Source organism: Chiloscyllium plagiosum, unplaced genomic scaffold (genome assembly GCF_037043375.1).
Source record: "Chiloscyllium plagiosum isolate Xiang-an unplaced genomic scaffold, Cpla_swu_hap1 HiC_scaffold_17, whole genome shotgun sequence".
Taxonomy (NCBI): domain Eukaryota; kingdom Metazoa; phylum Chordata; class Chondrichthyes; order Orectolobiformes; family Hemiscylliidae; genus Chiloscyllium; species Chiloscyllium plagiosum.
Genome location: NW_028270155.1, coordinates 25,301,136 through 25,325,755, shown reverse-complemented (window position 1 = coordinate 25,325,755; position 24,620 = coordinate 25,301,136). Strand labels below are relative to the sequence as shown.

The 24,620-nt window shown below is 40.2% G+C and overlaps 1 protein-coding gene across 6 annotated transcripts in view; it reads right to left on the bottom strand.

Moving 5' to 3' along the window:
• Positions 1-65: 65 nt before the first annotated feature.
• The window catches only part of sdr42e1 (short chain dehydrogenase/reductase family 42E, member 1), a 29,533-nt gene continuing 4,978 nt past the window's right edge, over positions 66-24,620 (bottom strand). Inside the window, exons 2-5 of one of the 6 annotated variants that reach the window (XR_015759919.1) lie at positions 24,226-24,283; positions 18,230-18,269; positions 16,286-16,372; positions 66-370 (exon numbers count right to left, since the gene is read on the bottom strand). Coding sequence is in view for 5 of the 6 variants with exons in the window: in XM_043706659.2 (XP_043562594.1) it covers positions 10,377-11,475; positions 16,286-16,347 (1,161 nt within the window). In the remaining variant the exon portion in view is untranslated. The other 5 variants (XM_043706659.2, XM_087995755.1, XM_087995756.1 and 2 more) reach the window with 5 other exon arrangements.

Genomic DNA, 24,620 nt, shown 5'->3' with positions numbered 1-24,620 from the left:
GTCGTAGAGTCTTTACAACTGGGAGAGAAGCTCTTTGGACATCTATCAAGCGTCTGTCTATTTTCATCCATTTTCCAGCACTTGGCCCATAGCCTTGCAGAATATAGCATTTCAAGTGCTTATCTAAATAGTTTTTAAATGTCTTGATCATTCACATCTCTACCACACTTTTTCTTAGCCATGACTTGGAGGTGGCAGTGTTGGACTGGGGTGGACATAGTTAAAAATCACACAACACCAGGTTATAGTCCAACAGGTTTATTTGGAAGCACCAACTTTTGGGATGCCACGCCTTCATCAGGTGGTTGTGGAGACAGTACATACTTTTACATTTGAGTGCTCTTTCTATGCCTTTTTTCTTGAAACGGCCCTGCAACATATAAAGTAAAAATCGTTTTAAGCCTGTTTAATTTGTTTTTAATTACATCACTGTTTGTCCAGCACCTCTTGCCAGATGTCTTCTATCCAGGGCCCTGTGTTTGCTCAGCTCAAAGAAAAAAAAACACAGGCAGTTTGTTTCTGTTGGCTATCACTAGTTTTATCTATCTCCAGAGGAGACCTGCGTCTCAGTCTTAACAGGGAAAGGCCTGTCTCTTTCCCTGATTAAAAGAATTTTGCAGTTTTATTGATTTTGTAGAAATTCCTCATTTTTGTCTTGACTAAATTGATCAGTCTGCCTTGTATTTTCAGGCCCACAATAAACTCTTTGATGTTTTTGGTCCGGGTTCTTCTTTCACCTCCATGTTTCATGTCACCATTCTGAGACAAACTCCACAATGCATTTACACTCATTCATCTGAAAGAGATAAAGGAGCAGGAAAATGATGAAAAGGTGATTTGAATTTTTTTTTGAATGGGAATAATATGTTGGCTAACATAAGTATTCTGCATACTGTCTCTAAACTAGTGAAAAATATTAATTTCTAAGGGTAATTGCAGAACACCATGTCTGACGATTATATAAGGATAGGTGATCAGGGTTAAAATATATACACCAGATTGAATCATCTTGGCTCTCTTTCAGTAAATTTATGATGAAAGACTGAGGGTGGGCTTCCCACAATCAAGTGTATGCCACAGGAGTGAGCCCACCTCTGGCTCATTTCACTTTCATTTTCAGTCAATGGCCTGTCAATTAATATAAGGAGGGGTTTCTGTCCATCTGCTGGAAGAAGACCTGCTTAATTAATTTGCCAAACAATTGAATGTCAGCTACAATGCACCACAACAGTAACGATGCTCACTGTGGCTTTGCAGGAGGCCTGCAGGATAAGGTTCCATAGATGACACCAAACCCAGATAAATCTGGGATATTAACAGGACTGGGTTGGCAGGGCAGGTTAGAGAGAGCAAGGGAGGTGAAGGACTTGAGTCCAGGCTACTTGTGGGTTATTGAAGGGAGGGGAGGGGAGGGGGTTCAGCATAAGGGTGAGGAGGTCCTTCCCTTTGACTTGCCCGTAGCCTGCAGAGTTGAACACAGGCCTTCTTTGCTGCCTGAGTCAATGGAATGAAGCCCTGAATTGCCCAGTTAAAGGCCTCAATTGGACAACAGGTGAGTGGCCCCAACCAGCACCACCCCACAAATCTAAAGAACATGGTACAGGCAGGCTAACAGCATCCACACCACTGATGGCATGGTACCCTAATTTCTAGGCCTATCTGCCTATTTTCCCACTTGGATGGTGGCCCTTTTAATTCAGCTTCACTATTTTTCATTCAAAAACTTTAATTATTAGTCATGTATCAAATTTAACTGATGAGTACACCAGATTTTTAAAATATCTGTCAGTGTTATCACAGCTTTCCCAACACCAAGTAACTGTGACTTAACTGCCATCAATAAGTCACCTGTGTAGCCAATTAGAAGTTTACAGGCGAAGCTTGTTATAGGCAATGCAAATCATCAAAGTGAGGGTGGGGTAGGGAGAGTGGGAAGGGTCTATATCCAAATGGGGTTGGATAGTGAAACAAAGCACAGTACCCCCCCCCCCCCCACAGTTTCCACCTCTCTCTAAAAGCATCAACAACATTGATGGACACTAAGTGCTCCCTCTCAGACACGACCATAACCATAGAGGAAGGGTGGACAGTCAACAGATTTGAGCCTCTCCACAGTCCTGCTGTGGACCTGTTAATAGCTACACCAGATTTTCAAGATTAGAGTGGTGCTGGAAAAGCACAACAGGTCAGGCAGCATCCGAGGAGCAGGATCATCGATGTGTCGGGCAAAAGCCCTTCATCAGGAATGGTGATTACTCAGGAATGAAGGGCTTTTGCCCGAAACGTCGATTTTCTTGCTCTTCCGATGCTGCCTGACCTGCTGTGCTTTTCCAGCACCACTCTAACCTTGACTCTGATCTCCAGCATCCGCAGCCCTCACTTATGCCACATCAAATTTTTCAGTCAATTGAATTAGTAACTGCAGGGAGGCCAGACTATCTGTCAGTTCAAAGGATTCTTCCATCTTTTGTCTGAGAGGTTTTTTTTGCATTTCAAATAAAGGCATTTCTGCTATACCATGATAGTTGTATTCCTGTGTGACCCTGTGCTGTACAAAAATCACGCAATACAAATAATATGCAAAGTGTTGGCAATGTAATAGCATTATAGCCAAGGCACACTTTAAAAGTTCGTGTTTTAGAAACAGCCTTCCCTATTCACCCAATCACATTAGAGCCAATTTGTGTTAAACAAAAGACATTTTATAGCAACACTGACTGTAGGTCAAATTGAACCGAGCAAATTCTCAATTTAGGGTGAGTTTGTACTGAGTACTGAACTCATCGAGAATGATCAAAGATGGCAGTTTGATTTAACAAGGGGCAAAGACTAGGATTTTTTTGTTTAAAAATCTGTTTTTACACTTTAATGCTGTTTTACAATTGTTTTCATTTAGGATCAGAGAACAGGACTTTTATTCCCACGTCCTAAATTCCCCATTAGGTCAAAATGTCTGACAGGAAACCTCAAATGCCAGCCAAGAATGCAGAGTGCAAAGTTGGAGAAGGTTGTCTTTTAGGATCCAGGCTAATTAAAAGGCAGCAAGCAGGCTCCCTAGTTTGGAGGACCAATAGACAGGCATTCAGCAGTCAAAGCAGCAACCTTTCTGTCAGAGGTGAGCACTGCTGAACAATGTAAAGACGCAGAGCTAAGGTGTCACATTTGTCTTTACAAATGAGGTTCTCCGTAAGCCATGATGCCAGAGGAGGAAACTCTATTATGAGAGTGGTTCAAAATTAATAAGGAAGAAATCTTGGAAAGACTGTTGGTACTTAAGGTTGACAAAGCACCAGGACCAGATGAGATGCATCCAACATTTATGAAGGACTGGAGGGTGAAAAAAAAAGAGGCACTGATCATAATTTTTTCAGTCCTCCCTGGGGTCAGGGAAAGTGCCAGAAGACTGGAGAATTGCAAATATTATGGCCTTAGTGAATAAAGGCTGTAATGATAATCCCAGCAATACAGACCAGTCATTTTAACTTAAGTTGTGGGGATCCGTCTAGAATTATTCAGGATTGAATTAGTAGTCATATGGATAAAAGTAGGTTGATTAGGAAGAGTCAGCATGGATTTCTAAAGGGGACATTATGTTTAACTAATTTCATAGAGTTTTTTTCTGAAGAGTTAGCAGAAAGACACGATGAGGATTGCACTGTTGATATGGTATACGCAAATTTCCAGAAGGTGTTTGGTACAGTGCCAGACAGCATACTTGTGAGGAAAGCTATGGTATAGTAGCAACATTGATGCAAAATTGGCTGTGATAGGAAACAGAGAGTAATAGCAGAGAATGGTCAACCGATATTTTTCAGGATTGAAAAGGTTTATAGTAGCGGTTGCCAGGGACACTTTCTTCTTCTGATTTAATGATCTGGACCTTGGTGTGCAGGCAGCAATTTCAAAATTTGGTAAATGACATAAAACTTGGAAGCATTATAAAGTGAGAGGATAGTGTGGATAACATGACAAGATGGTGATGTTGCTAGATAGGTAGCAGATGAGGTTGAATGTAGAGAAGTGTGAGATGATGCACTTTGACAGAAAGATAATTGAAAGACAAAGTATGATACGGGGTACAGTTCTAAAGGGGGTGTAGGACCAGAGGGACCTGAGTGCACAGGTCAGCAGTAATATTGCACAGGTCAGATCCCATTGTTGGGATTGTGTTATTTGTTGAGCTTCCACCACCTTAGTTAATTATCCACTACCATCCGTGGACTTTACAGGACAACAGAGCTTAGACCAAGTGTCACAGCTGCACCAAGTCAATACCTCATTATTTAGGGTTGATTGTAGAATTGGAGACATTCTTGATGAAGAACTTGTGCTCGAAATATTGACTCCTGCCTGACCGGCTGTGCTTTTCCAGTGCCACACTTTTTGGCTCTGTTTATGTGCACAGAGCATTGAAGACTTGATCATTGAAAGATTAGATAATAAAGTATAGAGTGTCCTTGACGTTATTAATAGAGGTAGAGTACAAGAGCAAGGAGGTAATGTTGAACTTGCAGAAAAGACTTATTAGTCCTTAGTTGGAGTATTATGTACAGTTATGGATGCCACATTATCGGTAGAATGTGAATTCATTGAAGAGAGTGCAGCTTTTTACAAGGTTCCAGGTATGAGAAGCTTCAGTTAGGACTGTTTTCCTTGGAAAGAAAGCTGAGAAGAGATTTAATAGGTTTTCAAAATCAGGGAGGATAGAGTAGGTAGGGAAAAGCTGTTCCTACTGATAAAAGGAATAAGAGGACAGATTAGAAATAGTCTGGGAAAGAAACAGAAGAGTGGCACTATGCTTAAATTTGAAGAGCTGGTGCAGGATGATGGGCTGAATGTCCTCCTGCATCAAAAGATTTTGTGATTCTGAAACCAATTAACTTCTCATCTTTTTTTCTCCTTTAAGGCACTCCTTAATTTTTCAAACCACCTCTATGATCAACCTTGGCTAGGCGCAAATTCTTTTTTATAGCACTTCTGTGAAAACCGCTGGGATATTTAACTACATTTTTAAAAATTCCTTCATGGAATGGAAAGCATCACTGACCAGGCCAGCATTTACTGCTCAGCCCTAAATTACCCAGAGAACATTTAAGAGTCAACCACATTGCCGTGGGTGTGGGATTATTTGCAGGCCAGACAAGGTAAAGACAGCAGATGCCTTCCTTAAAGGTCATTGGTGAACCAGATGTGTTTTTCATGCTAGTAAATAATGGCTGCATAATCAGCATTAGACTTTAATTCTTATTGAATTCACATTCCACAATCTAGGATTCAAACTCAGGTCCCCAGAACGTTATCTGGGTCTCTGGATTAGTAATCTAGCAATACCGTGAGGTCATTGCCTCTCCATAGGTGCTATTTAAATTCCAATTGTTGTTGTTGCTATTATGTCAACACCTTTTCTTCCTCAGACTAAAACAGTGGATTTTGTTACATCCACAATACAGTTAATTTCCACCATATCCACGACTGTCAATTCCTATCCCCACTGCATATATTTCAGGTTATTTTTATTTTACTTTTACAAATGCTGTGATCCCAGCTAGCAGTAACATTACATAGTTCAGACTCCGTTGCTGGGATAGCGTTATTTGTCGAGCTTCGACCACCTGAGTTAATTATCCACCACCATTGATTGACTTCACAGGACAGCAGAGCTTATATCAAGGTTACAACTGTACCAAGCCAACACCTCATTCTTTAGGGTTGATCAACTTGGCTTGGTTGTAGATATGCTGGACCATGGGTTTCCAGATTGTGTTTTGAGATTATGTCTGCTGCAACTGTGAGCCCACAGTGCCTCACGATGCCCAGTTTTGATTTGCAGGATATGTTTACGAAGTGTGTCGCATTTAATGGTGGTAGTACCACATAACATAATGGGGGCAGTATTGTCTATGTGCAGGAAGAATTTAAATCTCCAAATGACTGCTTGGCAGTCATTTCTATCAACACTACTAAATTAAATGTCTTTTTAAATTTTGTTTGTTTTCCCTTCCTCTTCAGTATAACATGAATATGTGGAACAATTTTTAAAAATGTGCAAGCGCACAAGAGCCATCAATAGCTTATGCAGGGTATACACAGCAAAAAGAAAACATGGCTGGCTTTTGCTATCAGCTATCATTACAACAGGATGTTCCACTTCTCCTTCCTGCTGCGCTCATGATGCAAGAGGCTGGACTGATACTTTAAACATTTGTAAAAGGAAAGCAGGACATTGCCTCGTACAACACCCTTAGCAATACAAACATGGATGCTCTATTGTAAAACTAAGTGGAATTTTGATTTCATGAAAACTGGGCGAAATACACTTTAATGTGAATGCAAGGAGATAATGAAGCTTTTGAAAATCTGAAATGGATCTTAATTTCTCATTTGCTTTTATCTCATTAACGTTTCAAGTCTAATGTGACTCTTCTCCAGAGTAACATCGGTATCGATCTCAACTAATTATGTAGTGTTTGCTTGATAACTAATATGCTACAGAACAGAAAAATAAAATCAGTTTATACAGCATTTCATAACTTAAGGTCACCATGATGCATTTTACATCAAATGAAGGACTTTTGAAGTAGAGGGAAAAGAGTGTAGAATGTAGATTGACAAAGATACAGGCTGGTTTGTGGAAACGCAAACATGAAAGAAAAATTAAAAAACTTGGGTGACTTGTGTTAGAAGATAACAGATTGAGACAAATATTTTACTCATTCCATCATTGGTTCAGTACCTATTTGTTTCCCTTGTGCTTCTATAAATTGCCTTGGGACACAATTTCACATAAAAGGCACTAATTAAATAATTATTTATTGGTACAGCTACATTAGTGACAACTAAATGCAACAATAGAAATGTATCAATAAGGGATACATTTCAGTATCTCAAACAAGAGATTATTAGCAAGTTTGAGAAGATTTGTAGCTCAGGTTGAGGTTCTGGATATAGGTTTGCGCACTGAGCTGGAAGGTTCATTTTCAGATGTTTCATCACCATTTGAGATAACATCATCAGTCAGCCTCTGGATGAAGCACCGGTGGCTTGGCCGACTTTCTATATATGTGTTTAGGATATAGGTTTGCTTACTGAGCTGGAAGGTTTGTTTTCAGATGTTCCGTCACCATACTCGCTAACCCAAGGAAACCTAGACACAAATAGAAAATGAACCATGTCACCAGTGCTTCATCCGGAGGCTCACTGAAGATGTTACCTAATATGGTGATGAAATATCTGAAAACGAACCTTTCAGCTCAGTGAGCAAACCTACATCCAAGAGATTATTTTATGATAAGATTATCTTTTAGAGATGTTCAGATTAAATATGAGGTGGTGTTGTGAAAGAGAAAGAATGCACATTTAAAAGAAGGGATTTACATTTATTTTGAATAAATAAAATCTACTGACCAGAGTCCACATGACATCAAAAACATTTCATTTCCTTTTAATTTTGTTAATCAAGTGTCAGAAATAAAACACTTTAAAAATATTAGCTGGAACTTACTGTTTAAATAGGCATCTTAATGATATTCATGCACATTAAATTTATCACAAGATTCTGTTTACAGGATATATTTATTTGTAAAAAAAACGTTCTTTATAAAATGTACCATTACACCAGAATAACCCATTTGCTAAACAAAGGTTACACTTTTGGAAATCACATTTAAAAATTACATCATTTGTGCAGATACAATGCTATCAAGTTTAGGACACCAAAGAAACAAATCTTTAAATGATTACTCGTAAATTAGTTTTCTGTTTCAACTCAGTGGTGTACAAATTATGCACATTGATATGGCTCCATCTCAATTTCATCATTTCTAGTTAACAAAAAATTTGCAGCAAATTACTTTTTGAATTTAAAATAAGATCTGAAAATGGATGAATATCTATTATATACATTTCAGCCGAATTGCTACATGATTTGCAATGTCAGATAAAGACCCAAAGAGTTGTCCAAAACCTAATATTCTAATAATATAATGTGTTATATTAAATAAGCTTTATTTATATCCGTATATTTGTCACTGTTTAACTAGGTGAATGTTTTTTCTCAATTTTAAAACACATGACTCCAGGTATGTGTTTGAGTATAAATTGAAGTTCACATATGTGTGTCCAAGGAAGACTGAAAGAGGGCTACGCGAACCAATCTCTGTTTTTAGCAACATGTCAGTTTGCCTGAAGTCACATTTTCTCTCGTAGAAGTGGACAAAATCTCCTGATTAGAATTTGAGCTCAACCTATACTGTGTGTGACTTTGGGTGAGTGCTGTACTGCTGCAGTTCCTACTTTCCTGCTCTTAGACAAGGATCTCATGCTACCAGTGTATAACAATCTTCTGGTTTGCCCTAATATTCTTACTCCAAAATCAAAGCCTAGCTGGCACAAAATAATGACAATTTTCCCCTGCTTTTTAAAAAAAAGTCTACTTCAAATACTAATTAATTATCAGAAACACTGAGGCATACAGGAGTGGTGTACGAAAATGTTCTCTCATTTATCATAATTTATGTCACCATTACATGTCATGCAGCTTTGGAGAATTATATACTCCTACAATTATAGCATGAATGTAACTGTAGTTTAACCTTCAAACCACTTAAACCATTTCACACAAGTTTCAGTATGAACTGTAAAGTGCTTCATGGTGTATCTCCACAAAAGGATCAGAATACAAATAATTTCTTCAATTCCCTACATTTAGTCAGTTAACTCCTAATAGAGAAAAAATTGTTTTAACTGGCACCTTATGAACCAGTACTCCCAAAAAACCGGCAAGAATTATATTCCTGAAATACTGGAAGTTTACTGTATTATCCTGATGTCTGAATAGTCAGTTCAGTTTAAGAGTCAGAAGGGTCTCGGTTATATTTAAAGCAATGTTGCATTATTATTTGAGCGATTTATGCTGCAAATAAGGTATAGCAGTGACGTTTCTATGCATTGTTTCTATTACTCTGTATTTTGACATGGATTATGTGGACCTCTTAATCCAAGTGGCACACTCCTGGTCCCATACACAGCGGTTAATAAAAAGTTTGCTGCACTTGTTTTATCACTTTGTTTAACAGTATTTTGTAGTTCAGTGACAAAAAAGAATTCAATTCCTCTTTAACACTTGTTTGTTCTAAAAGCTTTACACACAAAATCGAAAGGAGGGAAACTTGGAGTCGGAGAAGACTATTCACTACTGAGGGACCTTGACATTTTTGAGTGTGATATGCTCGAACAGGTTGATGTTAAGGAGAAGGATGTGCTGAAGATTTTGAAAGATGTAAGGACTGATAAATCTCGTGGGCCAGACGGGATATACCCCAGGTAATAACAGGAAGTGAGGGAAGAGATTGCTGTGCCTTTGGCAATGATCTTTGCATCCTCACTGTCCACTGGAGTAGTGCCAGATGACTGGAGGTTGGCAAATATTAGTCCCTTGTTCAAAAAAGGGAATAGGGATAATCCTGGGAATTACAGACCAGTCAGTCTTATATCTGTGGTGGGCAAAGTATTGGAGAGGATTCTGAGAGATGGGATTTATGATTACTTGGAAAACCAAAGTTTGATTAGAGATAGTCAGCATGGCTTTGTGAGGGACAGGTCACGCCTCACAAGCCTTACTGAATTCTTTGAGAGTGGTGCGTGTATGGAATGCACTGCCAGCAGTGGTAGTAGAATCAGATACATTCAGGGCATTTAAGCAACTCTTGGATAGGCACATGGAATATAGTACAATGGAGGCTATGTAGGTCAGTCTGATCTTAAGAGTAGGATAAAAGATTGGCACAACATCAAGGGGCGATGAGTCCGTACTGTGCTATATTGTTCTATGTTCTATGAAATAGGGATTTAAATCAATGAAATATTGCTTCCCCATCAGTATTCTGGAGGACAAAGATAATTCCAAATTTACCCATTATGAATCATTTCCTTCACCACATGATCAAAATTGTCCCTGATGTCTGTGAGTTTTTTTTAAAAAGAACATTAAGGATTTTAGCTCATTGTTTTGCCTAACAGACAACTGAAGATTATAAGGACAGAAGACGTGGCAGGCATTGTATTGTCTTCTATGCTACATGCCAAAAGCTTTCTTTAAATTTCCCTTTTTCAAAAAGTATTTCAATATTAAAACACTACAATGATACATGTAAAAGAAATAACTGACCGCAATAAAGAACTTGCCATGATGCGACATTTGGACAACTTACAAACTAAACCAGACATTTGTACCTTTGTCTGTCACAGGTTGTGCAGTCTAGATAATTCCTTGAAATATGGTAACATACTGAGACTCAGGTTGTAGCCTCTATTTTCAAAACATTCCAACTAGAGTCCAGGCAGTGAGGAATGTCAAATGAAACAAACTACATTGAACACTATGCTGAAACTACTGGAATCCAAGACATGATAACAGCCGACAGCAACATTAAAAAAATCACATCCCATATAAAGCATTTAATATTGTAGCCAGTTACCTTCCGCCCATGACCACGTGTTTTGAACCACTCCACAACATCACCAAGGTTATGTTCCTGTGGGTTGTACCCTAGTTCTTTCCTAGCTTTCTGCAGGCTGAAATAATGAGTGACTCCTGTTTTATAAACTTCTGTGCGAGTCAAAAATGGTTGAAAATTATAAATGCTGCCAACACAAAAATGAATGATTTCAGTGAGGAAAGCAACAAAATAGACCAGTCTGAGTGGCAGCCGAATTGTAGGGTATTTGTATCCAAGGCCTTCTACTAATGGTTTGAAAAATTCGAAGTTATTCACTGGCTTGCCATCAGAGATAAAATAAGCTTGGCCACCAGCAATGTGATTTTTTCTTCCTGTTAGAGCTTCTGATGCAAGTATGTGCGCAGAAACAAGGTTGTCAACATGGACAAATTCCACCAAACTATCTGCTGCTCCATACAAAAACTTGAAGAGTCCACTCTCTATATAATTAACTATTCTGGGAAGATGTCTTTGCTCACCAGGTCCATAAATGCCTGCTGGGCGCAGGGCACAAGTGTATAAAACACCAGTGCCTTTCTTTAGCTTTGTTCCATTTGCTTGAAGCACCTTCATCTCCGCTAAAGATTTAGTCCTTGAGTAATGATCTGGATGAAGATGCAGTGGAAGATAAGGGAGAGATTCATCCCCATTTTTAATTACTTGGCCTCCAAATACAACATTATATGTACTTGTGTAAAGCAGTCTTGATATCCCATTGTTCAGGCATGCTTGGATCACATGCTCTGTCCCTTTAACATTGACGTCCTCTATTAATTTTTTATTTAATTGTTCCCTTCCAGACATGCCATACGAAGCTAAATGGAAAACACAATCTGCATTCCTTATTACATGGTCCACTTCCTGGTAGTTGCAAATATCTCCCTTTATAAAGGCTACCGTGTCAGGCACATGCTGAATGGGCTTTTGGATGTCAAAGAGGATCACTTTTCTGCCCACCCTGTGCAGGGCACAGCCCAACCTGAAACAAAAAAGGCAACAAGCAAAATATCACTCATTACAACAAGCTACCTATTTACATTCACAGTTCACCACGTAGCTTTGTGATGTTAAATACTGAAGTGTACATTACCTTTTATACATTAAACATTTAATACAAAGGGCTCCCAAACTAACTTTATGTCAAACAAAGAAAACAGTAATCACATGAAGGAAGAAGTTATAGAAAGATTTATTGTTAATAGCTAGATGAAGAAGGTGAAAAGGAGGCTTGTGTGGAGCATAATCACTGGCACGAACCAGATGGAACAAAAAGTCTGTTAGTGTTGTAGGCTCTACCTATTTTTAATTTTTTTTTGTAGGACTGGCTAGCCAAGCATTTATTACCCAATCCTAACTGCCCAGACAAAGGTGTAGATGTAATGTGAAAAATATTTTTCATACTCAGTTACTTGCATTAGATAGACATAAATGCATATATATTTAATAGTTCATCTAAACTTTCCTGTATTCTGCTTGGCAAAACTAGTTAAAATAGTTACAAAATCATTACTATTGTAACTACAACCCAGACATTACGCTACTGCAATCATGTTCTACAAGTTAGGAGTTTGAAATCCTACAGCTAAATTCAAAAAGATTAGATTTCTTCCAGTATGGAGACAGGCCATTCGGCCTAAGAAGACAACACCAACCCTCCGAAGAGTAACCCAACCAGACCCATTCCCCTACCCTCTCTTTAGCCCTGACTAATGCACCTAACACTATGGGCAATTTAGCATGGCCAATTCACCTGACCCGAATATCTTTGGGATTGTGGGAAGAAACCGGAGCACCCGGAGGAAACTCATGCAGACACAGGGAGAATGTGCAAACTTCACTGTCCGAGGTGGAAATTGAACCCAGGTCCCTGGCGCTGTGAGGCAGCAGTGCTGCCCAATAAATCTGATAAATTATAAGCTTGCATCAGAAAATGACTAGGAAAGCTGCTGCCTTAAAATAAATACCCAACTGGAGTTCACTGCTATCTTCCATCATCATGATTAGAGTGGTGCTGAAAAAGCACAGCAGGTCAGGCAGCATCCGAAGAGCAGGAAAATCGATGTTTCAGGCAAAAGCCCTTCATCAGGAATCATCATCATGTGTCCAGTCTAGGGAATGAGACTGGGAATGGTGGGTGGGCATTAGTGAGAACTAGCAACTGTACAGCATCTTCCATGAACTGAGGATGTCTCAACTTGCTCTATGGTGAAAGAAGGTTTCTTTGAAGTATAGTCACATTCCTGGATGAAGATACTGATTAAAATTCAAAGAGTGCTTCATTGAATCTGAAGTGCTTTGGGTTATTCTGAGGACTCAGGTTATCCATCAATAAAAAAAAAACTTATAGTTAGACCAAATTCAAAGTAACAGACACAGTTCTACCAGAACCATTCCAATCTAATCTTTTGCTTACTGAAGGTTTCGCCTCACTTTGTACCTTCCTGACTGCTCATTAACTCCCAGCATTATACTTGCACAACCTTACAGGCTACCTGGGAAGCAGATAACTTGGTACAAGAAAATGACATGATACATTACAAACCTATCTATCAAAATAATCAGAATGTTTCTAGTAAGCTTGAGCCAATCATCAGTATGTAACTTCAATTATAGGGTTCGTCTAAGATAGGCATTTGATTTCAAAAGGGATTCAGAAGGTGCTGTATTGTAAAAGACAATTCCAAACCATGCACAAATCTAAGATGTTGTTCAAATTCTAACGTCAATTTTCTAATAGATCTGATTAGAAAGTCCTGGATTGTGCCTTAAGTTTCTTCAAAAGAGCCCAGTAAGTTAATAAATTAGAAAGGTTATTTTGCAAAAGGTGTTCTAAGCAAAATTTAAAAGAATAAAAGCAACATTTTGTTCCTGTAACTATCCAATTATTCCCACACCCTTGCTTCCAACTACGAAAACTACTAATTTCTGCCCTTTCCAACATAGCCTTTTGAAAATTACCTTTGAATCTGTTACCCCACCTCTTGAGGCAGTCATCATTTAAAAGAGGAAAACTAACACGTGCCAATTTTTAAAACTTTGTCCTTCCTAAAAACCTCATATTTCTTGCTAAGGTTCAATTTTACAGATCTAGGCACTCTACAACACTCCAGCTGGATTGCTGTGCTTCATGTGAGGCTTTTTGACCAAAAGGAACATTACAACCAATTTTAAATGCATGCTAGTCTAACATCCACACAAATATATTTCCAGTAAGGGCTACTGATGGAAATGGGAGCTTCAGATGACTGCCAGGGATCCTGAACGCAATTATAAAACTCTACAATAATCTGTAATGAGATTGGAATGGAACAATGGCCCCTCTCATTTGTATAGTTCAACTACTCATTGGAGCAAGTGAATACTTCTGCATGGATTACCCAATTCAATAAACCTTGAAGGTGAGCTATAACTGTAGCAGTAAAAGCAGAAAGAGATAGAATCTGCACCATGTTGCACAATGTTTAAGGTTCGGCAGCCTGTGATGAATTTTGAGTTTTCTCAGATTTTTCACATGGGACTTGAAAGCAGACAAGAACGTTAAAATTAAGAGCATAGAGAATCCCTGTCCCTATTCTGCTGATACAATTGTACCTGCAGAAAACTGTGGCAGTAAGGTTTTTTTTACACTCATTCACGAGATGCGGCTGGCTAGGATAACCAATATCTGGGCTCTTAGCGGAAGCAGTAATACAGAGACTTGAACAAGCTGCCCTCCCATCTATCCAACCCAAACTTTGGATCCACTACGTGGATGACACCTTTGTCATCACAAAACGGAACAAATCAGAGGTAAAATGCAACGCCATCAACAACATCCCAACAGGCATAAAATTCACAAAAGAGGAGGAGAACGACATCAGACTCCCATTTCTAAACATGACAGTTGCACGTACAGTTAACGGAGAGCTTCAAACCAGTGTCTACAGAAAAACAACACACAGACCAAATACTTAACTTCAGAAACAATTATCCCAACACCCACAAACAGAGCTGCATTAAGACATTATTTCAACGAGTACATCGCACTGTAGCACACAAGAACAACAAAAAGCAGAAGATATTTATGCAATGTTTTCAAGAAAAATGGATACCCAACCAACAAACATAATCCGCCAATTCCTCAGAAACAAACCCAAACAAGCAGACACAATACAACCAAAAATTATAGCCACATTACCTTACATCAAAGACGTATCAGAAATGACTTCCAGACTACTCAGACCCCTTAGTATCGTGGTAGCCCACAAACCTACCAACACACTTAAACAGCGAATGATGAAACTAAAGGATCCATTAGGTACTACCAGTAAATCTAACATCATTTACAAGATACCATGCAAGTACTGTAAAAAAACCACTACATTGTACAAACAAGCAGAAAATTTGCCACCAGGATACACGAACATCAACTAGCCACCAAAAGACCCGACACAAGTTTCCATACATACAGACAAAGAAGGACGTCACATTGACAGGGATAACACCCACATCCTAGGACAGGCAAAACAAAGAAAGAGAGTGAGAGTGCGAGAGAGTGAGCGAGGGAGAGAACCTTCATGACAACTCCAGCTAATGCAGGAATTGAACTCACCCTCTTGGTGTCATTCTACATTGCAAACCAGCTAACTGACCCCTCCTATATGTCTATAACTCTCACTGATTCTAGGAACAGCCAGAGAATGGACTATTCATCCATATGCTTACTGTGTTCCAAGTAGTGTCAGACCTCCTGAAAGGAGAAAATATTTTATTGTGAACTTATTTTACCAGTGATGAAACTTTTCATGTAGTTATCACTGGTGTAGCAAGATAAACTTGGGAGTTATGAAATTGAGAGATTTAATTGAAGATCAAAAATGTTCAATTTTCAGACAACCAGATTTTGGACACCTGTAATATAATATAAATTCCTCAAGAGTCTGCAATCTGAATGTAATAAAAGAGATAATAAAGAAAAGTGAAAGGGGTTAATCACTATCATGAGGTGAATCTCAGATGGTAAGGAGAAACTTAAAGTTAAAAACATACCACATGGCAAGCACTACATTTCTGACCTATGCGCTACATTACAAGAATACTCCAGGCCTGTTTACAGCACATATGAGGTAATAGTCCTCTAATGATACGATAGCTGAGTTGTACTTTTTCAAGTCCAGATTACTAACAAGAAGTCAAATCAAATAGTGGCAGAATTACTACATAATTCAGAAGGTGGGCTGACAATTATTAAACATTTTATGTGAAAGGTATAATGATCAGAAGTCTAACAGTGAATTATGATCCATTTCATACTACTTTTGTACCCTGCCCTGTTAATGAGATCAATTCACTTCAGACTATCCAGTTTGTTTCATTAATCAATTTGCAGTTGTGTTTACAAAAACAAATAAAGGTAAAGCCGTCATAGTCCTATGGGATTATAGGTGCGCTCTTGTCAAGAGAGACGACTGGTGGTGGTTTAACCTGAGGGTCACCATGTGGGAAGAGATTAAGCAGGACAGTCCTACAAAAGGTAACTCCAGCCAGTGATTTGTAAACCAGCCATCCAGAAACTGAGCTAACTAACCCCCAAAGTAAATAGCTCCAATGGAACAGTAATTTCAGAATCAAAGTGGCATACCACTGCAATTTTTGTGGGTTTATGGCCATAGTTTGAAGGTAGCTGCCTACAGATAAGTACAATGATAAGCTTACTGATTAACTGTACCACTTCCAACAAAATTTTAAGACGTTAGTTTTTTTTATGACTGCACAGTATTTAACTCATTTCACACAATGACTGATCTTACCTGTATCCTAAATAACCTGCCCCGCCAGTGATCAGGATCGTTTCTGTTGCTGAGGTTTCCATTTCTTGAGACAAAAGCTATGGTAGGCTGTTCAAAATAAAATTAAGTTCTAAAGATTTGATTATCTTTTAATTTGAATTTTATATTGTGTGTGAAGATAAAAATAATTCACAGTGAAGAAAAATACAATACAAATGAATTAAGTTATTTATCCTAAAGGTGCCATTAAAGCTAATTTTAAAAATAACCTGGTGTAAAGTAGACATGTTAAATTTAATAATCCATCTGGTATTTGAATACAGGAAATGTGACAACTAAAACTCCAACTGATTTGCAACAGTTGTAAATCATGTGAAGAGCTTGTTCATTGTCCGGTGTTGTAGTCTATAGTAGAAACAGTCATAAAGACAAGTGAAGCAGCTTGAAATTAAATGTACTTCAAAGGTTGAAGTCATATTGATTAACATGTGAACAGATGGAAAGACAAAATCATTTAAATACTGGGCTTTAGAGATTGACAGAAACCCTAAAACAAATGGTAGTTCAGAAGGTTACTAGAATTAAAAATAGAAAAGATAAAGCTATGATGGCGACACAGTGTCTACACTGGAATGGTAGCTCAGAGATTGTTTGTCTTGAAAGTTAAAATTAAATTAATTAAAAGCATTCGGTGAACTCTGAAAGACTGTAAAACCCATGAGCTACAAGGAAGCTACATTATCATGGATTTGGATGACTCTTAAGAAGGTTCTCTGGTTTCAATGAGTGTATGTATATTGGGAGACATTGATTGTACTTAAGGACTGACAAACTGTGCTAAAGCTAAGTAGCAGCTTCAGGCAACAAGTGCTGTTGTTAACAAACTCTAGGCAGTTGTACAGGGAAAGTCGCTGCAAGACAGGTAAAGGAAGATCATAAGTAGTATTTGCTTTAGTTCTACATAGAAATATTCAGGTTTGGAGAAATGCCAGGGCTAGCATCAGCTTAGTGAAGGCAGCTGTCTGAAAGGAGTGGGAGTTGTGGTCATAAGTGCTGTATTTACTGAAAGTTGTTGTGTCACCATAGTCTTACTAGACCATAGGGACTGCTCTCATTAGAGAGAGAAGCAATTGCTGGTGATTTAACCTGAGGGCCACCAAACTTCAGGCAAGGGAACAGGTTGAGAAAGAAAATCCTTCATGGTAACCTCAAACCGGTATGGGAATTAAACTCACACTGTTGGCATCACACTGCTCTGTAAACCAAAGATCTAGTCAAGACAATCATAGGAATCCATTGGAAAGTAGTCTCGGGGGAAAAGAGTGTAAACTATTTTAAGACATGAGCAGCTTTTGAGGGAATTCTTTGGATCAGGTCGGAGCTGAAATACTTGAGATGCAAAGGGGAGGGCACCAGAAAGACCAGACAACTTAGGTGTAGTTGGAAGATGGACATCAGAATGATCAGGGATAAGCTACAGTGGATCCATCTAAATGATGTAAGGTGGACAAGTGTGATTTTATCATGGCAGCTGTACAGAAACAAGATTTTATTGAAATTTGAAGCTAGTGACAGGAATATCTGACCGCATCTGCAATTTGCTGTGCTCTGTAAGGGGTGGGGGTGGTTCAAACATTAAGATCGTTCAATCAGTTAACTTTACTCTCTTGGTAACAACCTGGAATCTTTTGTTTTCACAAGCTTAAATGAAACAGTTACTGGTTTCTAGCAAAACCATAACAGATATTGTCGTCTTGATAAAGAGCGTACCAAGGCACAATTAAGAGTTCTTGAAAAGTCTGTTTAACAAAGGTAAACCCCCAATATTTTTTTCTGTAAAGTGTAGAAACAGTGAACAGCTGTGCACAGTTTACACTCCCTGTAAACACATTTCCAGTCACACTTCAGAAATCAAACTTCAATCATGTCCTTTGACTAACTGAGAAATATCATGGAACACCTTACCAGAACAGTACCGGAGAGACTGAGATTATGTGTTGTAATTCTGAAATAAAAAGAACAAATGACTGTTTTCTCACATTATATCTTGACAGATGGTTGAGACCAAAACTATTACTAGAACAGTATATAAGAAAATATTTCAAACTGACCACGTCATCACTTTCAATATGCATACAGATTTCATTTATGGAGAAGCCTTCCCGTACTTTTCCATCTATTGAAGTATTTATCCCCATAACACCACTTTTTCCCCTGTGAAGCGGCCAAAAAAAATTCAACAAAAATATTATTACTCTGAAAATATATTAACTAAAGTTTGTTTTAGCCTCCCAGGTAGATGGCAAGAATATCTTGTTGCAAATGGACTATACCCAATCCACTCTGCTGCAAAAAAAACTCTCAAAATTAATCACTAAAACTCTCACAGGATCTTGCACTTGTCTTAAAATGAATGTCCTCCCATTCCTTGAATGCACTGGCAAATTTCCTCTGTAATAACACACCAGGCCTCCTCCACATCCACTCAATTGCAATCTAATCCTAGTTATTTCAGTGAATGTGCAGCACAATAAATCCAATTACATGCATTATTAGACAGAAAATACCAAGGTTATTCTGTACATCACCATACACTCTAAAATAAAATGCCTAATTTCATATAAACGCAAGAAACATCAGGTGACAGCAAACACAGTTCAGTCTATTAATGTTCATCTAACTCGTTAACTCTTCCATTGTAGAACCTACTTGCATTCTGAATGTCTCTAACCTTTCTGACTATACATGCAGTCTGGAAGATTACTTCTAACATTTAACACTTCAAGTAAACAAGTCTTGGTCTTATTAATAGTTTTCAGTCATTTTAAATATATGCCCTTTGCCCAACTTTACTGTGTTAATTTGAAGTAATAAAAAAATTCATACACAGCTACACTGGTGCCATCCTCTGCTGCATCGATGACTGTATCGGAGCTGCCACATGTTCCCACGAGGAGCTTAAGCAGTTTTCATTTACCACATCAACACCCACCACCCTGACCTCAAATTCACCTGGCCTAACTCCGTCACCTCCCTTTCCTTCCTGGATCTCCCCATCTCAAGCGACCGACTCAATACCAACATCTACTTCAAACCCACCAAATCCCAAAGCTACCTTGACTACACCTCTTCCAATCCCACCCTCCTATAAAAACATGATCCCATTTCCTCTGCTTCTGCCATATCTACTCTCAGAATGAGCATTTCGACTCGAGGACATTCCAGATTTTCCCTCCTGTGATCAACAGTGCCCTCAATCGCGTTTCAGCCATTTCTGCACCTCCACCCTCGAAACCCACCCCACCCCACACTCCCCCATCCCAATAAGGATAGAATCCCCGTGCTCCTCATATTCCACTCCAGTAATCTCCAAATCCAGAGCATCATCCTCTGCCATTTTCACCACTAAAGTCAGACCCCACCACCAAAATGATATTTCCCTCTCCAATCCTATCTGCATTCTGTAGGGACCGTTCACTCCATGACTCCCTTGTGAGGTCCACATTCCCCGCCAACCGCCTCTCCACTTGTCACCTTCCCCTGCCACTGTAAGAGGTGCAAGACCCCATAGGGATCATTCCCGATGCAGCAGAGATTTACTTGTATATCGTCCAACCTCATTTACTGTATCCAGTGCTTTTGATATAGTCTCCTCAACATTGGAGAGATCGAGCGCAAACTCACAGAACATCTCTGGTCCAAATGCACTAACCAACCTCACCTTCCTGTGGCCGTGCACTTAACTCCCTTTCCACTCCCCAAGGACATATCCCTTCTAGGCCTCCGACACAAGGCCAACTGCAAACTAAAGGAGGAACACATCATTTTCTGCCTTGGAGCCTACAACCATATGGCACGAACACTAAATTCACCAGTTTCTAGATCTCCCCTCTTCCCATCCCATCCCAGATCTAATCCTCTGACATGGCACCACCCTCCTGACCCGACCTATCTGTCCATCTTCCTTCCCAACTATCCACTCCACATTTCCAACTGATCTATCATCACTACCTCCTACCTTTGCCCACCTATCACTATCCCACCTTTCCCCTAAGCCCACCACCCCATTTATTTCTCAGCCCCCTTCCCCCTTTACAGTCCTGAAGGAGGATTATCCCAAAACGACAGCTCTCTTGCTTCTCTCGCCTGACCTGTTGTGCCTTTTCCAGTGCCACGCTTTATCAATTCTGACTCTCCACTTTCTCCTAGGTAAAGGTGCCCAAGTAATGTCCACAAGTTCCTAATTTGCTACAATTTTTAATTCTGCATTTGTTACATGAAGTTTGACTCCAAATATGTATTACAAAACTGAGTCAAAGCTATAAAATAATATTGCACCTGAATCATTTGAGTATTCAGTTCTATTTTGCTCAGAGGGTGGCTGGCCTTCAAGAAGCACTTGGTTAGCACTGCTGCCTCACAGAGCCAGAGACCCGGGTTCAATTCCCGCCTCAGGCGACTGACTGTGTGGAGTTTGCACATTCTCCCCGTGTCTGCGTGGGTTTTCTTCGGCTGCTCCGGTTTCCTCCCACAGTCCAAAAATGTGCAGGTTAGGTGAATTGTCCATGCTAAATTGCCCGTAGTGTTAGGTGAAGGGGTAAATGTAGGGGAATGGGTGCAGGTGGGTTGCGCGTCGGCGGGTCGGTGTGGATTTGTTGGGCCGAAGGACCTGTTTCCACACTAAGTCTAATCTAAAGCAGCATTCAAGCTGTCGATAATGAGACTCCTTTCAAACAATGAAGATGTGATGCATATTTGAAAAACAACCAAATTATAGCAGGAGGGTGAGATATTAACTAATGAGTTATGTGGCTTGCCCAATTATCTTTGAGGATTTAGTATTAATTATTATTTTCGTTTCTACACTGATTTTTTTTTGTTTGATCTTGTTTCTGGCTTGCCCAAGAAGTAGAAAGTGAAAGATAATAGCATTTATAATAGAATGCAAAGGAGTCCACAAATACAGATGGCTTTACCTATTTGAAACTGTTCCGATGTTCTTAAAATCTTTACACTTTTCCTTGTCAGTAATGTTAAATAAATATGCATTTCTTGCCAGCCAAACTTGACAAAAGTTAAATACATGCATTCAGATATTTAATTGGAAAAAAATCTCTCCAGTACCCATATTTCATGTAAAATACAGCACTAATTTATATCAATGAATATTCATAAAACAAGTAATCCTGGAGCTGAATTATTTGCATTCTTGCAGTCCGTTGCACCCGGCTATGTGATATGATTTATAACTTCATACTAAATAGGTAAATTCTATTCTATGAACAAATAATGTCCACTCCTCACTCATAAAGGCAATTGTTAATCTTTCTCCACAACCCCTCCCACACCATTCTTCGTACAGAATTTGGAGAACCAATTCATTTCCACAGTTTATATGCAGGATATTTCCTCACTCAATACTCCATTCCATTCTTGCTTTCTACTTTTTAAATTATAATACTTGATCTCCCAAGATGTGCAGATTAGGTGGATTAGGTAAAAACAATGACTGCAGATGCTGGAAACCAGATTCTGGATTAGTGGTGCTGGAAGAGCACAGCAGTTCAGGCAGCATCCGAGGTGCAGTAAAATCGACGTTTCGGGCAAAAGCCCTTCATTAGGAATACAGGCAGAGAGCCTGACGGGTGGAGAGATAAGTGAGAGGAAGGTGGGGGTGGGGAGAAAGTAGCATAGAGTACGATTGGTGAGTGGGGGAGGGGATGAAGGTGATAGGTCGGCGGGGGGGTACGATGGAGTGAATAGTTGGAAAAGAAGATAGGCAGGTAGGACAAGTCATGGGGACAGTGCTGAGCTGGAAATTTGGAACTGGGGTGAGGTGGGGGAAGGGGAAATGAGGAAACTGTTGAAGTCCACATTGATGCCCTGGGGTTGAAGTGTTCCTAGGCAGAAGAGGAGGCGTTCTTCCTCCAGGTGCCTGGTGGTGAAGGAGTGGCGGTGAAGGAGGCCCAGGACCTCCATGTCCTCGGCAGAGTGGGAGGGGGAGTTGAAATATTGGGCCACAGGGCGGCGTGGTTGATTGGTGCGGGTGTCCCGGAGATGTTCTCTAAAGCGCTCTGCTAGGAGGCGTCCAGTCTCCCCAATGTAGAAGAGACCGCATCGGGAGTAACAGATACAATAAATGATATTGGTGGATGTGCAGGTAAAACTTTGATGGATGCAGAAGGCTCCTTTAGGGCCTTGGATGGAGGTGAGGAAGGAGGTTTGGGCGCAGGTTTTGCAATTCCTGGATTACACCTCTTCCCATCCTACCTCCTGCAAAAATGCCATCCCGTATTCCCAATTCCTCCGTCTCCGCCATATCTGCTCCCAGGAGGACCAGTTCCACCACAGAACACACCAGATGGCCTCCTTCTTTAGAGACCGCAATTTCCCTTCCCACATGGTTAAAGATGCCCTCCAACGCATCTCGTCCACATCCCGCACCTCCGCCCTCAGACCCCACCCCTCCAACCGTAACAAGGACAGAACGTCCCTGGTGCTCACCTTCCACCCTACCAACCTTTGCATAAACCAAATCATCCGCCACCTCCAAGGATATATTTCCCTCCCCACCCATTTGCACCTTCCGTAAAGACCGTTCCCTCCGTGACTACCTGGTCAGGTCCACGCCCCCCTACAACCCACCGTCCCATCCTGGCACCTTCCCCTGCCACCGCAGAAATTGCAAAACCTGTGCCCACACCTCCTCCCTCACCTCCATCCAAGGCCCTAAAGGAGTCTTCTGCATCCACCGAAGTTTTACCTGCACATCCACCAATATCATTTATTGTATCCCTTGCTCCCGATGCGGTCTCCTCTACATTGGGGAGACTGGACGCCTCCTAGCAGAGTGCTTTAGGGAACATCTCCGGGACACCCGCACTAATCAACCACACCACCCTGTGGCCCAACATTTCAACTCCCTGTCCCACTCTGCCGAGGACATGGAGGCCCTGGGCCTCCTTCACCGCTGCTCCCTCACCACCAGACGCCTGGCGGAAGAACGCCTCATCTTCCACCTCGGAACACTTCAACCCCAGGGCATCAATGTGGACTTCAACAGTTTCCTCATTTCCTCTTCCCCCACCTCACCCCAGTCCCAAACTTCCAGCTCAGCACTGTCCCCCATGACTTGTCCTACCTGCCTATCTTCTTTTCCAACTATCCACTTCCCCCTCCCCCCCCCCAACCTATCACCTTCATCCCCTCCCCCACTCACCTATTGTACTCTATGCTACTTTCTCCCCACCCCCACCCTCCTCTCACTTATCTCTCCACCCTTCAGGCTCTCTGCCTGTATTCCTGATGAAGGGCTTTTGCCCGAAACGTCGATTTTACTGCTGCTTGGATGCTGCCTGAACTGCTGTGCTCTTTGGAGACCGGATGGGATGATCTTCAGAGAGTCAGTGCAGACTCAATGGGCCAAATGGCTTCTGTCTGTGCTGTAGGGATTCTATGATCTGGTTTCTACTTTGTATGCAAGTCATATTGTATAATCTCTCAGTAGTGGTGAATATTTTGCACCTCTGCTAATCCCAGTGCTTTTCGCAGGAACATTAGAAAACAAAATCTGATACTCAAACACTATCAGATGAACTAAAGCTTGATCAATAAAGTGTTATGAAGATATGGGTGTACTGCATCTTTAAGTTAAAAACCAGCAGAACTACCTGACAGCACCAAGTGTTCTGAACAAGATATAATGTAACCTTTAGGTCCAGCAGCTAGTGTAGCTGTTGCCTGGAGACAAAAAAACAAATTTGAATTAGGCCAATCAGTTTAAATTATACACCGAAAAATACCAAACTCCAATCAAATTTGAACTTAGTTTATTGACAATATTAAAAGCCAATGACACAGTCCGATGCTTTGGAGTATAAGACTGGGAAAAATTGAACAGCTGAGGGAGAACTGCCAAAAGACCACAGATGTAGGCTGCTAGTCAGAACTCTGAGAGGTACCTGTCTAGAGACGGAGTTTGCACAGGGAACAACATCAACACCGACCTGGACAGCAAATCTACAGAGGAAGATATAAAAAGATGATTCAACCGCTGGCCGGTTTTGCAAAATGAATTTTTCAGTAAATCTTAATTGGAGGTTTTGTCGCACTAGTTTTATAGAAGGGAAAGTAAAACTTAGGTTAGAAGAAGGAGGTGTAAATAGTTGTTAGTAAATTATTCTCTGTTATACTTGGAGAAAAAAGTTGTTAATTCTTAGCCTCTTGAATTTTCACAGATTACTGCACGGGAGAAATCTTTTCTGTGTTGGTTTAAATTATGTCTGGGGGAGGGGAGGGGTTTAAATCCTGTGTCGTTAACAGTATGGGGGCTCATCGTCGGGATTTAAACTGGTTT